General features: G+C 42.7%; 1 protein-coding gene across 2 annotated transcripts in view; it reads left to right on the forward strand.

Annotated features, from left to right (window-relative positions):
• Positions 1-8309: 8309 nt before the first annotated feature.
• Positions 8310-18544, forward strand: part of pdlim5b (PDZ and LIM domain 5b) — a 49480-nt gene continuing 39245 nt past the window's right edge. Inside the window, exons 1-2 of one of the 2 annotated variants that reach the window (XM_077020574.1) lie at positions 8310-8470; positions 13060-13246. In XM_077020574.1, coding sequence (XP_076876689.1) covers positions 13148-13246 — 99 coding nt within the window. In that variant the 5' untranslated portion in view covers positions 8310-8470; positions 13060-13147. The remainder of the gene's footprint in view (positions 8471-13059; positions 13247-18544) is intronic. The other variant, XM_077020575.1, reaches the window with a different exon arrangement.

Here is an 18544-nt window from a genome sequence, read left to right on the forward strand (position 1 = left end):
GTTGTGAAACGAAGTAGTTACAATTTCAAGCATTTTCAAGTACTTTAGCCTAAATTCCAGCACTTTTCAAACCTGGAACACAATGCAACTTTAAAATTCGTCAGGTAAATGTTTTTCCTTTCTTTTCTGCGCTCCAGATTTCTGTATTTACTTTAACTATCCACCACTGTATTTCCCGCTGTTGGGCCAGTACCAGCCGGCTACGGTCGGTGCTGGATCAAACCATTTTCCAGTGGGAGGCGGGGGTGTATGCACTTAATGGAAAATATGCAGCAGATAGGTAAAAAACATATATATTTGAGCCATTGAGCTTATTATGAGTACATAATTTTATATTAATGAAAGATTTCAAGATTATTTTAAAATTATAGACTTTAAATAAAAAATAAATTGCTGGGCTCTTTGATGGGCCCCCCTGGCCCTGGGGCCCGGGACAACAGACCCGGTTGTCCCCCCCTGTCGACGGGGCTGACTATATGTTTTTGTTAACTGGAAATGTATTTAACATCTTATTTGGACTTGGAAATGTTTTTACATTAGCAGCCAGCCTGAATGATGGAAGCAGAGATACTCTGAGCTTGCGTTTATAACCTGTTGTAGCTGGTGATGTGACCTATGTCACATGCTGCAGCACAGATGCTGCTTTTCTCCCGTATGTTTGCATGATGAACCTGCAAGGGGAGCAAACAGGAAAACAGCACAGCATGAAGCATAAGTGCTCAGGGGACAGAGAGACTGACATTAGTTTTTAGTGTTAACAATTCTGATAAGTCAGTTCTGATATACCAAAGCTGCATTGGTTGCCTTTAATAGTTAAGGTATCCAGGAATAATCCTACACCTTGATGGTACATCTCAACCTGTACCAAATCACAATTTAAAGTTGCTTGATCAATGAGCGTGTTATACACTGTTGTCCCAAAACAACAATGATGTTTGCAATATTGTGTTTAGCTGAAATGTAATCTACTAAATATAATTTACTAGTATACTCTGCAAATAAACCCTAAACTGACAGTGATTCATACACATTTGGTCATTTTCCTGCGTGGTCTTATTTAGTCTACAAAGGTACTAGTGTGAGCATGTAAAGCCAGACCCTGTCGGCTTTGTTAAATAATGAGCAGGATTTCCTAGAGAATGCATGCAGTCTACAGCATACATTCGATTCGATTCACGTTATCCCAATGTTGGATAGATTTGGTTCACCCTATAACTCAATTCACGCTATCCTAATGAACTAACAAAGCGGCCGATGCTTGGCTGCACAACTCAACAAAGCTCACTCAATGTATTAAGAAAAACATAGTGCATGTCAGTGTTTTGTTTTGCTGACAAAGACTATTACTGTTACTATTTCTATTAAATGTTCATATCTACGCACATCTGTATGTGGTTGTGACATACTGCAACAGAAAAAAAGTCATTTTATGTCAATGGAGTCATTTTATCAGACTCCACCCATTTACACTGTAAAAGAGTTGAGTTGCCCATATGGTTTATGGAAATCTTTTGAGTTTTGAGTTATGTTAAATTAAACATAAAAACCCAAGTAGGCTACCCTTATGCTTCTTGGCTGAACTCTATCAGTAAATGATGTTGAGGTTAGCTGACACTTTTCTTACACGCTGACCTGGAATTCAATTTATGTAATCCATGAAGACAGAACCTGTTGCACTAACTCACTTCTCATATCACTCACGGCTATTACATCCAGTGGCGCCTGCAGAAAATATTTGGTGGTGGTGCTGCATGTGAGGTCAGTGAATATCTTGAGGTAATGCACTGAGAAGGCTATGAGGCCTTAATATATAATTCTAGAATATTTTTATATATAATTCTATTTTGGGATATGCAAGATCATAAATAGATAGAAGACATTGCATTATATTTATTCATCCATTCATCCAATAATAACTCAGCTGCCCTGTATAGAAAGTATAGATCAGCTAGTAAACCCCACCTCCTGTGTCTTCCCTGAATCTGTTTCAGTTGAAAAATGTGATGAGTTTGCAATATTTTTTAGTGACAAGATTACTAGTATAAGGCAGAACATAGCATCAAGCACTAATGGACTATCAACCCTTATATCAGTTACTCAGCCTAACTGTAATATGTCTTATTTCCAAGAAGTTGACATGGTAACACTACTTGATGTGATTTCATCACTAAAATCCTTTACATGTGAACTGGACCCTTTACCAGCATGCTTTTTCAAGCAGATTCTCAGCTCATTAGTAATAAAGTTCTCTTTAGCTTATTTAATAAAGTTCTAACAACTGTTAATCAGTCTCTGAAACTGGGAGAATTCCCTAATATTCTTAAAACTGCAATGGTTATTAAAGAATTAATTAAAGAACAGAAATCTTGATCCCACAATTCTCAGTAATTATCGACCTATATCTAACCTTTCCTTTCTTAGCAAAATCATCGAAAAAGTTGTGTCAATCCAGTTGAATGATTATGTCAAAAGTAAATCAAATAAATGACACTTTTCAGTCTGGTTTCAGAGCTCTCCACAGCACTGAAACAGCACTAGTTAAGGTAGTAAATGATCTGAGATTGAATAGTCCTATTTCTGCCAGATTTAAGCGCCGCTTTTGACACCATTGATCATGAAATACTTCTTGATCGACTACAGAGCCGGGTAGGCTTTAGTTTTACTGGTTTAGACTATCTAACTAGGCGTAATTACTATGTTGCATTAGGTAAAGTGGGGAAAATAAGTATTTAGTCAGTCACCAATTGTGCAAGTTCTCCCACTATGAGACCTCAACTATGAGAGACAAAATGTGAAAAAAATTGAGAAAATCATTTTGTCTGACATTTAAAGAATTTATTTGCAAATAATGGTGGAAAATAAGTATTTGGTCACCTACAAACAAGCAAGATTTCTGGCTGTCACAGACCTGTAACTTCTTTTTTAAGAGGCTCATCTTTCCCCCACTCATTACCTGTATTATTGGCACCTGTTTGAAGTCGTTAACAGTATAAAAGACACCTGCCCACAACCTCAAACAGTCACACTCTAAACTCCACTATGGTGAACACGAAAGAGCTGTTGGAGGACACCAGAAACCGAATTGTAGACCTGCACCAGGCTGGGAAGACTGAATCTGCAATAGGCAAGCAGCTTGGTGTGAAGAAATCTACTGTGGGAGCAATAATCAGAAAATGGAAGACCTACAAGACCACTACTAATCTCCCTCGATCTGGGGCTCCAAGCAAGAACTCAGCCCGTGGGGTCAAAATGATCACAAGAACGGTGAGGAAAAATCCCAGAACCACAAGGGGGGGGGATCTAGTGAATGACCTGCAGAAAGCTGGGACCAACGTTACAAAGGCTATCATCAGCAACACACTACGACACTAGGGACTCAGATCTTGCAGTGCCAGATGTGTCCCCCTGCTTAAGCCAGTCCATATCCAGGCACGTCTGAAGTTTGCTAGAGAGCATTTGGATGTTCCAGAAGAGTATTGGGAGAATGTCATATGGTCAGATGAAACCAAAGTAGAACTATTTGGTAAAAACACAACTCGTCGTGTTTGGAGGACAGTGAATGCTGAGTTGCATCCAAAGAACACCATACCAACTGTGAAGCATGGGGGTGGCAACATCATGCTTTGGGGCTGTTTCTCTGCAAAGGGACCAGGACGACTGGTCCGTGTACATGAAAGAATGAATGGGGCCATGTATTGTGAGATTTTGGGTGCAAACCTCCTTCCATCAGCAAGGGCAATGAAGATGAAACATGGCTGGGTCTTTCAGCATGACAATGATCCCAAGCACACTGCCAGGGCAACAAAGGAGTGGCTTCGTAAGAAACATTTCAAAGTCCTGGAGTGGCCTAGCCAGTCTCCCTATCTCAACTCCATCGATAACCTTTGGAGGGAGTTAAAAGTCCGTGTTGCCCGCCGACAGCCCCAAAACATCACTGCTCTAGAGGAGATCTGCATGGAGGAATGGGCCAACATGCCAGCAACAGTGTGTGCCAACCTTGTGAAAATGTTTGACCTCTGTCATTGCCAACACAGGATATACAACAAAGTATTGAGATGAACTTTTGTTATTGACCAAATACTTATTTTCCACCATTATTTGCAAATAAATTCTTTAAAAGTCAGACAAAATGATTTTTTCAAATTTTTTTCACATTTTGTCTCTCATAGTTGAGGTCTACCTATGTCAATTACCGGCCTCTCATCTTTTTAAGTGGGAGAACTTGCAGAATTGGTGACTGACTAAATACTTATTTTCCCCACTGTACCTCTTCCTCCACCTGTCAAAAAAATACTTGTGGCGTCCTCCAAGGTTCAATTTACTGTTCAACCTATATATGCTTCCATTACCACATATCATTAACAAACATGATATTAGTTGTCATCAATATGCAGATGACACTCAACTTTACATTACTCTAGAACAGGGGTACTCAACTGGCGGACCGCGGTCCGGATCCGGACCCGAACGCAGTCCTGTCCGGACCCAATCTCATTCCTGATTAACTGGATACGGACCAAAACAAAACCGGAGCATTTATTTCAGGACTATTGACAAAACACTCCGTCACGAGTGTTACGTTTGCCACCCCCGCTCAACAACTTAAAATAAGCCTGCCTGGTTGACGCTTCGCGAGCGGCGCGAGGGTCCGCGCGGCGAAAATGACGTAATCGCTGTGGCTCCGCGTGTGCGCGAGTGCCTCGCGCGCTGTCGGTTCGCGAGGTCGTGCACCTCTCGAATTTTGTAACTTCGCGCGCCGCGCTTCAGCGCAATGAACAAAGTAACGTTTTCAGGGTTCATACACCTTTATAAGGTGGAATTCAAACACTTGTACGTCACTTTCAAGGTCCATTTCAATATTTCCCAGCATGTTAAACATCATTAAGTTAAATATTTATACATATACTCGAAATAATTCGCTTTTTATCACATTATTTAATGGTTGTTTATTTTAAAAACGCCCAATCTTCACGTCTTCACGTTCTCTCATGTTTCGTCCTGGAATTACAAGAGGCTCGTATTTGTTAACCTAATACAAGAGAACTATTCAGTCAGACAGATATTTGTTGTGAAACCAAGTAGTTACAATTTCAAGCATTTTAAAGTACTTTAACCTAAATTCCAGCTCTTTTCAAACCTGAAACACATAGCAGCATAAAAATTGGTCAGGTAAATGTTCATTCCCCTGTTTTGAGGGGTGTTTCTACCACATATCGTTTCGGACAAAACACCTATCGTTTCGGAGAACACTGCAGTGACGCTCGCGAAAGTATAAAAAATAAACGCCTCCACCGTTCGCGCAGAGTCGCGCGAGGTGGGTGGAGTCACGCGCCACAGTCACTCGCGAAAGTACCAGGCTTTACGTTCGCCACCCCCCACCCCCCCCCCCCCCCCCGCAACAACTTACGTTCGCCACTCCCGCGGACCTCAGGTCACAGGTATCTGCCAAAATTGGACCGCGGACAAATTTAGTTGAGTACGCCTGCTCTAGAACCTAAAGCCCTAAAATCAATTTGTTCACTGTTTAACTGCATAGGTGATATACAGACATAGATGTCTGAAAAGTTTCTGCAATTAAATAAAGAGAAGACTGAGGTTCTTGTTCTTGGTAATGATTCACAAAGGAATGAGATCCAGACTTATTTAAATCAAATGAATCTGAATGCCAAACAATGTGTTAAGAACCTGGGCATCACTTTTGATAATGAGCTCAGCTTCAAATCACACATCATGACTACATGCAAGACAGCTTATTTTCACCTTCAAAACATCGCTAAGGTCCGAGATATGCTCTCCCCTGCTGACAGTGAAAAACTTGCATTTATCACATCAAGGCTAGATTATTGTAATGCTGTTCTATCTGCTCTTCCAAAGAGCTCTATTTCTCACCTACAGCGAGTTCAGAACGCTGCTGCAAGGGTTCTGACCCGCAGGAGAAAGAGAGATCATATTACACCTGCACTCCACTCACTGCACTGGTTACCTGTCAGTTTTAGAATAGATTTTAAGGTTGTAGTGATGGTTTTTATATGTCTTCATGGTCTTGTTCCTCTTTATCTCAGTGAAATGATGGTTAGATATGTTCCAGTCAGGTCTTCAAACAGTAATCTACTGGTGATTACTAAAAGCCGATTAAAGATTGGCGAGGGCATTTTAGCTTCAAGATGAGTCTCAAAGCCTTCCTGTTTAGATCTGCTTTTAGTAAAGAAACTCTAACTCTGTTCTAATTATTTTAATAGTTTTCCATCTTATTGTCATCTTATTTACTTTACTTTATTACATTATTTTATTTAGTTACATTTTATGTCTGTTCTAATTATTTTAAGTTTTGCCATCTTATTTACTTTATTACATAATGTTGTCTATTATTTTATAATTTGTCACTTTATTACATTATTTTATTATGTTTGTTTCCTTTTATCTTTAATTTCTTTTAAATTTTTCTTTTTTGTCTTCTTATCTTTGGTTCCTTTTAGTGTTTCTTTTTTATTCTGTAAAGCACTTTGAGTTGCATGTATGTATGTAAGGTGCTATACAAATAAAGATTATTATTATATCCATCCATTCATTAACATCTGCTGACCTGGGTCCAGGTCACAGGGGCCTAAACAAGGAGGCCCAGGTTCTCCCCAACCACTTCTTACAGCTCTTCTCTGGGGATACCAAGGCATTATCTCTCCAGCATGTCCTGGGTCTTCCACGATCCACCTCACTCATGAACAAGAACCCGAGATATTTGAACTCTTCCACTTGAGGTAATGATTCACTCCCAATCCTGAGATGGCACTCCACCGTTATCTGACTGACTACCATGGTCTCAGTTTTAGAGGTTCTGATTTTCAGCCAGGACAGTCCCACAACATCCAGAGCCTAAGGGACTCAGGGTGGACCTCATGGGACTCCGGGACTATCCTGGTTACCTCAGCCCAAGTAATGGGCGAGTCAGGGGCATATCAGATGATGATGATGATTCACACGAGATGACTCAAAGAATCATTTATAAGCCATTCAAATTCCAGTTTGAATGCATCATCACAAATAAAACTAAGTACTTTTTGTTACTAGTTAAAAATGCTAAATGTTGGTATTTTGCACTTCCTGTGATATCAATCCGAGCAATAAACAGTAAAATCAGATGAAGTTCTGTGCTGCGTTTTTTGACCACTGGAGGTCGCCACTTGAAGGGATCATGGTATTCTCCCGGCCGCTCTCCGAGGATTGACGTGGAACTTAAGAAACGTAAATCCACTGCACGGGCAAATCTGATCCCTAAAAAAGAAACAATCCCCGAATAAATTAGATGTAAAAACTCAGATAGAGAATCTTGAACATTTTCTTCTAAAATGCGTTGATAGATAATAAAATGTTATGAAAAAATATTAACCATTATTGCCAAGCTGACGTATAATTAACCTACTTTACCTAAAGGAAAAAATGACACCACCTTTAAGTGATCCAACAACCAAGGGCACCGCAACTATAAGGAATGGTATCGGCCGACCTGCATATTTTCTGTGTGTCGTCAGTAGGTCCTAAATAGATTTAATTGCTAGAAAGCATTGAATAACATCTTAAAGTGGCTGAATAACTAGCCTACAGCGTGATTGCTGAAAGTTCACTGACGTCCATGAGGGTAGCCCGAACGTGTTTTACTTGTTGATACCTGCACGCTAATGACGATTTTCCAGGAGCAAAGCTAACAGTACAAGAAAGGTATTTTGATCAGTAAAGATTTGTGAACTCTGCCTTAAACACTATCACGCATTGGTCTTCTCTGTTATGCACGACACATTGTATTGAGTACTCTGCTGAATACTCTTGGGAATACATTTTTTGAGAAATTAACTTATGCAATAAACAGATTTTGTCTATTAACTGACACAATTCAAAATGTTTATCAGTCGTGTTAGTCTGTAGGTTACTCGCTGGACAGACATGGAAAATATGTTGAAAATTGTTACAACTTTCTTTCATTATGGCCTTAAAAAGGTCTTGGAGCGCAGGTGCTGCGATCTGTCTACACTCCTAAAAAATACGCGCACCCTCTGAGTTTTCCAAAAAATAATAAGTATTGGCAGTTTACCGTCTTTCATCATAATGTAATACTTGAAAATTTCTCACTGATACTGTATGTTTGAAAGTTTAAATCAATCAGGGTCACACGTGTATGAAATACGAGTATCATGTTGCCGCGCTACACAATGCAATGGCATGTAACAGGTGAGTTATTGTCGAGTTTTTGCGATAACTTTAGAATATAAGTGGGACATTTCCCTGACCCCCTGGGTGCCAGTCTTTACTTTAAATGAGGCGAGCAGACGGGGTAAAGTTGATCCCCCCTCAGCCAGTCAGTGAAGGGAAGTAGAGGCGGAAGTCACACAGCCGCCTGCTTTCTGAAGCGGACTGACGTCTCTGCACTTTCAGTCACGCTTTCGCACGCGCAGCGGCCGCTCGTTTCTCCTCTTTGACGGTAAGTTTAATAGAAACAACTACTGGTAAATGAAAACAATTGAAAGACATTTAAATAGTTTAGGTTGTGCCAGTTACCGAAGTTGATATTCATGTTTTCAGCTGATAACACCTCATGTGAGAAAAACGGTTATACAACTTAGGAAAGTCGTTTTCGTCCGCATTTTATACAGGTCCGGTTTAGACGTTAAACGGAAATTATGGCACAATGTCACAATGTTTCTGTCGTTGAGTAAATCTCGTTTTGGTACGTAAATACATTACCGTTTGTAAGAGGCGACAAAGCGGCTGGTTGAAAATGAAAAATTAAAGCGCGTTAAATGTTCAGGAAGTTTAAAGTAAAGTTTAAAGTCTGCAAGAAGGTGTGACGGAACGCCGGTGACGAGCTAATTGCAAGATTATAAACACTGTAAAAGTTGTGTTAAGTTTACTTGTTAATTTAATAATGTTGTATATATCATCATATATATATATATATAATATATATAAACGCAGTCTCAAACTTTACAGCAATTAGTTCAGTCAGTAAAGGGCTTAGTTCCAAAAACCTGTTGGAAAATAATAGAATAATTTTAGAGTAATAGAATAAATAATAGCACTAAAAGACCAATTGGCCACGTTTAGGGAAGGATTAGAAAATAACTATTTATGACTCCGTTTCTGTTAGTTATGTCAAGAATCTTTAGTTGGCAAATTTGTTGCCAGTCATAAGCTGAGTTTGCAGTACAGCTGCAAAAGCCTAGCAGCTTTCTATAACAGCACCACCTTTCAGCTTTCTAAAAGTAATTTTGGTGGTTGATGAAATCCTGGCCAGGCAGTGAACCTGCTCCTATTTCCGTAGTTACTCTGTCAATTTAATTATTAGATTGCAGTTTTCTCCTGCTCGGATGTGTAGTTGCACGTGTGTGTGTATGTGTGCGTACGTACGTACACGCACATGCGCATGCGTGTGTAATCACAGGGTATTTAGAAAGCTGGTATTTGCAGGCTAGGTCATGGCTGTGTGTAAAACCAGGTGTTGCTCCAACCACCCTTTATGTGGCAGACCCATTAAACAGGTGTAGCAAGGCACACACCCAGCAGTGCTTAAGGCTCAAAATTGGGTGGAGGGGCTTTTTGCAATTGGTAATATTGGTAATATTGCAGGTGCGTCTTGCCAAGGAGTCAAAGATCAGGTCCTAGATGAGGTATTCCAGTGTTCGAGGTATTCTACTGTTGATTTGATGGTAAGCCTTAGGCCATTGAGCAAGTTGTTAGTCTAGAACTTCTGCCCTGCAAGTCTCCAGAAGACGATGGAATATTCTTCAAAAGCAATATTCAGCCAAATAAGTCATTTTTAAAAAGTGTTCCCAAACAAGGAGATACCCACAAGATCATTCTACTTCAGTTCTTTAGTCAGTATTACAAAGCACTCCTCTTTTTTTTATCCAGATGTTAAAAATATCATGCTATTAGGAAATAGATTCCATGTCTTATCAGACTTTGACTGAAGTTTATGTAAAAATATGTTTTTGGGTCAGCACAATAGTTTCATTGTGGAGAGGTCATGTTTGGTCATGTGTGCATGCCAGAGCTTGGTAAACATTAAACAGTGAAACGATTACACATGGAGCTGAATGTCCAGCCCAGTTAAAACCTTCTACACCTTTCATTGGAATTCGGGAACAGATGCACAAAGACTCTGGCCGATCGCTCCTGTCTTCACTTACAATGACTCGGCCCTCCTGTAATTAGCATTATGTTTGAGCTCCATTGCCACGTGTAATTACGTAATTCCAGCAGCTTCCCAGAACCTGCATGCCAGCCCTCCATAACCTGCTATTTTTGGCTGATTTGTGTTCTTGGCTTCGTGGTGAGTCCAGAGCATCGGGTGTTTGGTATTACCAGGCTCCATCCATTCATTCACCAAAAGAACTGCAGAGCCCTTGTTCCTTGTAGACCCTGTATGGGTGAGTTCAGCTCCAGTGAGCCCAGGCGTTCCAGGGTGTTCCTTTGGCATCACGTCTGCTCTCTGGAAAAGCTGGAACTGACAAAAGGGAGTGCGTGACAGCTGTGCCGCACTTTTAGGCCATTGGTCATTTATGTTCAGGGTGACATACACAAATGGTCATTTATGTTCAGGGTGACAGATACACAAATGGATCTGTTTTGCTTTTCCTCATTTTCACCCACGTTTCTCTCAGAAAAGAGGGTTTGAACACGGAGGGGTCTAGGAGATGGTGTTCCAAAAAGAACTCATCCGTATCTAATGCATTGAAGTCACGCATTAGAAATTTGTCACTTGTCAGTTTTCTTTTTTTCTGATTGTTTATACAAATCCGTTGTTTAAAATATTATTTTACTTTAAGCCATGTTCCCGTGAACATAGCCTGGGTCATGTTTCAGAGTGTTCCTTAGCTCCGATTGTGGCACTATGGTAAGCCACTTAACTTCCCTCTTTTCTAAATTGCATGCATCTCCTTGCATGGGAGTGTTCTTAGAGAGGGTAAGTGGAGCTCTCCTCTGTACTTATGTCTCTGTCCCACTGTGAATAGCCTTCAGAGCAGCAATCCTAATCCTAATCTAGACTGAATGGAGTACGAGAAACAAGGCTGTCCAATTAGTCCAAATAAACCAGTGCTACTTGGGTGATGCTAGGTGCCTGCATGCTTTGGAAAACTATTTCATTCAGTTTGCTTTTTACGTTACTGAGCGTGTCCTCAACACGAGGCCAACTCACTGCAGCTCCACCCTTAACAGGAAGAGCTGTGACAAAGGAATACACTGTAAGAGGAACCAGGGCTTTCTCAGAGGGCACAAGGTCATCTCATGATCACCTGACAAATAGAACGAACAAACAAGGTCATCAAGGCAAAATTAGGATACAATTCTTATACTGTATGTCCACACACTTCGAACACTGCTGAATCCGCACTGCAATTTTAAATACGAAACATACATACAGGATAAACACGAGATGCAAATATTAATTATGGTGGAATGGCCTGCTTATCTACTCTATTCAATCGTCTTAGCCTTGGTTTGAACCTGCATAGTGTTTTAGAGCACTCTGCTTAGTCATTCCCTACATTTAGCTGACCTCTGACCTTTTCCGAGGCGCGTCTCCAGTGGATGTCGGTGCTGACTTTTGTTCCGCGCAGAGCCTTGATAAAGCCTGAGGGCTGCTTGTCAGAGCGGCATCTGCAACACCAATAGCGTTCCCCCCCCTCAAAAAATAAAAGAACGACGTGATGGAAAATGTGCAGTCAGAAGGGCCCTGCACACCACAATCGGACTGGAGCACCACACTGACTCCCGGTAGTCAGCGCTGGGCTGAACACCAAATTTATCGATATATGCAGGTTTTATATGCAGGTTTTTTTTCTATCAGTGAGAGTCATGGTGAGTACATGAGCTCAGGAGTTCATATGAGTGAACAAGAGAATAGAGGGCCAAAGGGGTACGTGGCAGCTTTGAGAGAGAGACGTTGTGTTGTTGATGGGGGTTTATATTGTTAGAAAATATTACAAGCTTTGGATTCTTGTACGAAATTATATTATATGGTTCTCAACAGCTGAATTGTTTGTAGTAATCACAAGATTATCTGAAGGCAATATTATCTAGCGATTCAGCTAATTCTCATTTTCTGGGCACTCGTCATGTCTTGTCCAGAGATCCATTGTGAACGGAACTGGGCTTCTTTTACTGGAAACGCTTCTTAATAGATAACAACAGAGCTAGAACTTTATTGATCCAGCAGGAAATTGCATGCTTAGGTCTGCTGTTTGTCAGATCCCTACACCAAGCTGAACTACACCAACCGTACTCTTGAGGAGGTGGGGATGAGGGTGATGTTAACTTGGTTCTAAAAGCATCACGGTTACCACCATGGAACATTCTTTCACGAGCCCTCTGCCTCTAATCCTGCCTTTTAGAATGTTTATGTTTGGACTGCGCTGGATTCTCATGGGGTTCCACCTCATCGAGGGCCTTGCTCTGAATGGCTCTCACAACACTTGCCTGCATGCATTCTCTACTCACCAGTGCGATATAAATAGGCATCACTCCACGGTGCTGTTAGTAATTATAGGCTACGTAAGAACCCCTTTCCCGAGTAACTTCATTTTTGTTTCTTTTCTGTCATATTTGAGAGAGTTGAAATTTTGGTTTTTGTTTTTGTTTGGTTTTTTTTTAATAACTTTTATTCACATTTGATTTGGTTTTACTGACTTGATGTGCTGGTTCCATTTAATTCGAAGTGGACTAGTGTAGTGAATGCAGCTGTTCTGTAGTCTAGAGCTCTGCTTTGCTCTTAAATTTTTCAAGCAAAAGCACGTCTGACTGAACGTTGCTTTTGACTCGACTTTAATCATTTGCTTCCAAGACTACCCAGGACTTCATCCAAAACTCACATGTCAGTTCTCCCCACGGGCTCTTATGGATGAGGGTACCGAGCTGTCAAACTGACTTCCGTGGATCACGTTGTGTTTGTGCACACGGACTGCGTTTTGCTATTGCTAGAGAATAAATGAACGGGACAAATGACCTCGCCACAGGTGTCTGCTGCCATGACGATGCACTGAAGCTGAACTCTTGGCTCTTGTTCCACAGGCTGCCGGTCAGACTTTTGGAAGAGCTTGATCCCGCACAAACGCACAAGTACACAAACGGACGAGCGTCAGCCCTTCCCTAGACGACCATGAGCAGCAGCTACAGTGTGTCCCTGATCGGTCCCTCTCCGTGGGGCTTCAGACTGCAGGGGGGCAAGGACTTCTGCACGCCCCTCACCATCTCCAGAGTGAGTAGCTCAGCCCGGACTGCTCCACCTTAATGTCCCTCGGCCGCTCCACCTTAAGTGTGCCTCGGCTGCGTCTCGTATCTCGCGCCTCGGTTTGGAGTGTTCGGTTTAATGTTTGCGTGCCACCACCTAAATCGGCTTTGTCTATTATAAGCACATGATACACACACACAGTGTGCCTTCTCAGTCTCTTGTTAGGTACACACACACAGGTCTATTATGGCTGGGGTGCAGGAATGACAGACACGCTGCCCGGTACTATCTGGTTGTTGGGTGATGACAGAGACACTACCACAGATCCTATTATGCAGCTCATGCTCACTTAAAGTGTGGGCTTTCCGCTCTCCCCATGACCCCTGTGTGTGTCTCACTCTCTTTATCATCCTCCTCATTCCATTTTTATCTCCCATGTCCAGTCTGTAAGAGAAGCACGAGCCTGTTCTCAGAAAACTGAGACACTGAGGTACATTTGTAATTTTGGGAACATCCCTGGTGCTACATGGAAGAGCTACAAACAGATTCAGGGTATTCCTTTCCTGCTAACTCAAAATTTATTCGAATGGTGAATGTCTCATGCAGCTAGAAATTGCTATAAAGATGTGAGTTGTCAGTGTAATGTCCATTGTAATGGGAAATGGGGCACATCAGAGATCAAAGGCAAGAAAGAGCACAAGTGTGCTTTAGTTCCTTTACACCATAACTTAGATTTATTTTGGCTTTAAAACCATTTCCTGCAAACCTCACCTCGGGACAGCCTAGCTGAACACAGGCCATCTGGCCAGTTCGGCTCCTGTAAGTGACTTATTCTTAGAGTCCATAAACAGCAGACGGAACGTCCTTCATTAGCAGCCCTAAAGCTGTCCGGTGCTTGGCTCCGGTTCCCCTACTCCACGGGCTTCTGGGATGGATCCGTCTGCAGAGAGGGGGTGCAGGAACTCTCCTGGATCGACCGCACTCTCTCCACTATTGCGGAGAGGCCAACTTGGAGGATTATCTTTCTGTGAGCCCCGCACCCATAAATCCCGACGCCAGGCAGAGCACGGGGCCGCGGGGCCGCTCTCCCTCGCCTTGATGAATGGGCAGGGCGTTGATGGATGGGCTGACGGCAACAGCGCCGTGGTTGCAGGGTGTTCACATGTGCGGGTGGCGTGGGAGGACCGCTCTCTGCCACACCGATAGCCACAGACCGTGTGAACCTTCCTCAACGTTACAGTCGGTAATGTGAAGAGACTTGCCTACACAAACATCCATCAGTGGAAGCCCCGATGTAGAGCAGAGGGAGACGGACGTGGCATGTGTTTGTATATTTTACTGAAGCATACGCAGTCTGTCCACAAAGTGCCTGGGATTGAGAGGTAATTTGAAGCTTTAGGCAGCTATGCATAGATAGTCCAACCAGCTGAACCTTCTTCACCCGCAAGACAGGCTTGTTTTCGATGTTGGGGAAAATGGCAGAGTAGCACCACACCCACCGGCCCCTGTTGTCATGGCTATATGCCTTTTATGGAAACCGGTGTGGTTGTTTACACGGCAAGGAGCGAAACAAGGGCCTGGCTTCGCATGCCATGTGCACATGTCATTATATCGGGGCACTTGGAAAAGAAAGTGCACGCATCATTGTGGTTGCGGGCTAAAACCTCTCCCTGATTGTTTGGACAGCGCTTCAGTTTAGCACCGTTCCACAACTATGCACTTTCACATCAGAGTAGCAGGTTATGGTTACCGCTGCAAATTTTTGATGGGGCTTCCGTGCTGCGCTCAGACACGTGAGATGCACCGTGCGTGCAGATGGAGCGTGAGGCGCGCATCGACATGGACTGGGATCACGCGCTGTCCGAAGTGGCCGTACAATTCATGGGCGCTGAGTGTGGGCACGTCGAACCATGCGGGATGGGCTGCATCAAACATATTTATGCGCAAGGGCAACGACATAGCACAGCCTTGTGGGAGATAATGGCTCTTCCTGTCAGAGGAAGTTATTTATAGTCTCCAGGCGGCCAACTACGGGAAGAGATGGAGAGGCACTGATGCTGAAGTGCTCGTAGGGAATGCAGACCTCTGTGGAAAACTAAAAAGAAGTGGAATAAGCAGCTATTTTATTTTATTTCATGTTCTGAATGCCTTATAAGGTCTGGCGCACAGTCAAAGTATTTCAGCTCGGGTTGGGGGAGGCATGATCTCAAGTTCCCTTTTGATTCAGATTTCTCTTTTACGAAACAAACCTAAAGTTCTCCTTCTGCCTTCATTATCTTATGCTCCAGTACCCACCATGGTATTGAAGTGCCTGTATGCCTGGCATGATGGATGACTGGAGCCACTCCCCAGATGTGTTTAGGCCTGAAGCTCCAAACCCAGCAAGCAACTGTCATGCCAGACTAGAGATGACTTTCACTCTCTGATTAGTGGGTGTGTAACACCTGTTGTAGTGCTGCGACATTTGTTCAATTTGTTTTTGACACGTTGCGTTGATCTCGGCTCCGAGAGAAATGTTCCTGTGAGCGTGAAGCTCATCTTCGCAACCAAAGCGTATAGAACAGGTTCTGCAGATGAAAACGGATATGTGTTTACAGGAGGGTGACTAATAATTTGAACCTGAATCAGCTGCTCTATGTGGCTGTGGCTTTCTGTGGCCCAGAGGGGTTCTGGATGTTACAGAGGACAAGAGAAAGAGATAGTGTGTTTGATTTATTGCCTCCCTTGGCCAACATGACAAGACGGAGAGGACCTCAACCATGAAAACCTGAGCATGTAAATGCATGTGGATAGTACTTAATCACAGCCATCCCACACTAATGTGAATCACATGAAGCAACAAAGCTTCCTTAAAAATTCTGATTGAGCAGCGTAATGATCGAGCTGCGCAAATGTTGCTTTGTTCTTCACTATTTTTCAGAAGTGGTTTTCAGGGCTTTCTGCTCACTTCCTCTCCCCTGTGCCTGTGGTGTCCGGCCTGCACCATCCCCAAGGGACGCCAATCAGCTTGCCCCGCCTCCCGAGTCTGCCTCTGCGCACTAACCCAGACGCTTCCTTGTCTTTTGCAACCTGCTGCTAACCCTGTCATGCCTATGAGCAGGTTGGCACAGAGAAGTAGCTCTACCTCCTCGAGATTCCAGCTGCCTGTTCTCCCCGGGCCTGGAACCTGGAGCTCTGCTCTGATGGACTGGCAGGAAGTAGTTGATCAAGACAGACTGTTGGACGTCTCTGACCGAGACTACATAGTTGCCATGTTATGCTTGGGAAATGATGGTACTTGAGTTCCAGACAGCTTTATATGATGGTACCAAGGGAGAATCGTCCTAGGAAATGGCAAATGAAGGGATGTTTGGATATTTGAGTGACTTTCAGCCCAGCAGTATGGTGATAATTACAGATGATTGATTACAAATCCTCCGGTAAAGAATTTAAAGTCACAATACAAAGACGACATCTTGATATATGCACATAGTAATTCACAAACACCAGGTAAACACCTGTTGGTATTTATGTCTCGGTTTGTTGACAACATTCTGTATGATTTTTAAAAAGGTCAACATGCTACTAGCTCCCTCCTATAGTGTTCCAGAATGTTCGGTGCTCGTTGTTGCCATGGAAGCCCTGATTGTGGCATTAGGAGTCACGTGTGTAGGAGTCACTCTTGCAGAACGTTGGACCATCACTAATCTTCATGCTGTTTCCAATAATAAGAAGGGAGACCGAGGTCCAAGTTCCGACAGAATAAGCAGACCATGACCCTCATGTGGAGAAAGGAGAGTTGGGGGAATGCGTCTGCACTCTTCAGTGGTCATTGCTCTGCCTTAGCCGTTTCCATATTCATCGAAGAGCTCATCTATCAGCATAATTGTGTTTTTCCAATCTCTTTTCTTCATTCTCAGACATGCCAGTAATGCTCTATTCTGAGGGCTCTTTGTCAGCGGAGGACTATCCGAGAGCGTTTATTTCTTTGCGGAGAGCGCGTATTTCGCGCAGCCTGGCGTTTCTGACTAGGGCCTCCGTGGTTTGGTGCTCTCCCATCCTGTTTGCTCACACATGGCTGTGAGCTCGTTGGCCTGTCCCTGCTGAAGAGACAGGATATGTTGTTTCATGTCCTCCACCAGAGTTGTCAAAACATCTTAAATCTAGAGAAGTAAGGAACAGACGTTGCCCTACTCTAACCTACTGAATATAGCAAACTACGGTCTTACACTGTCCTATAAAAGTCTCACTGTGTAGAAATTTAGCTAAGAATGACCTCACATTTCTGCCGGTTCATTTATAAATCACATACCCTAATGAATGGGAGTTAAGAGGGCATGAACATTTAAACCTGTATACGTTGCGGTTCAGTGCTAAAACGTCTTCGCAACCAGACCCTGATGAGAATAACTGACAAAATCTAAGGTTCAGACTGAATCACAACAAAGACGTTTGACTAAAGACTGTTCATTTGAGATGATTGGCCATAATAGCCAAGTGCATTTTTGCCGTTCTGGTTAAGTGGACTAAAAAAGATTATGGTTGATTTTTGTTTAAATAAGATGTCTAATTTGGATAAAGCCACTTTATAATTGGGCTTAAATAGGCAATTGGATCCTTCTTGCACTCATATAATCTTTTTCATAATGGTGCACTTTTTTTTTTATTGTTGCCAAGTGCCGAGTTGTTCCATTCCCAAAAGGCACCAGATAAATTTTACCATGTGCAATTGAATGTGTTATTTAAATACTGAATTCTCTGTAATTCTCGAAAATGATTTTATAAAAAAAAATTTCATTATTATTATTTTATTTGGCAGCATTCAGCAGGGCGTATTTGATATTCAGTAATTGACTAACATGGTGTCATAGCGTCTTTCTCAACCAAATTTTCTCTGGTCAGGGCTTGCCTTTTGTCTGCAGGGAGGAATTTAAGTAGGATTCCAGGAGTGTTGTGAAACGCATCGCAAAAAACGTGGAACCTGTGTGCCGATGCCTTTGTTGAACAGCCTGAAGCGTCGGGGCATGTTGCATAAGGCTGCTGACCCTTGTGCTGCAGGCCTCAGCCTGCAGACTGAAGGGGCAACGCGCCTGCGCGAGGGGGGACTTTAATTTTGCCCTCTGCCATATGGTGCAGCTGAGAGTTGCACTCTGGTGCTGATTATCGGAGGAAGGAAATGGTAGGATGTGTGTCCTCCACACTAATCACAGTCACAGGTGGGTCATATTTTTTCCCCCTCTCTCTTCTTTCAGGATCATTCAGTAGCACTTTTATAAGCTGTTCCTTATAGACGCAGATGAAAGAGTTTATTATGCCTGCTTTGCTTATTTATTTGTTGGCGTGTAG

Source organism: Brachyhypopomus gauderio, chromosome 10 (assembly GCF_052324685.1).
Source record: "Brachyhypopomus gauderio isolate BG-103 chromosome 10, BGAUD_0.2, whole genome shotgun sequence".
Lineage (NCBI taxonomy): Eukaryota > Metazoa > Chordata > Actinopteri > Gymnotiformes > Hypopomidae > Brachyhypopomus > Brachyhypopomus gauderio.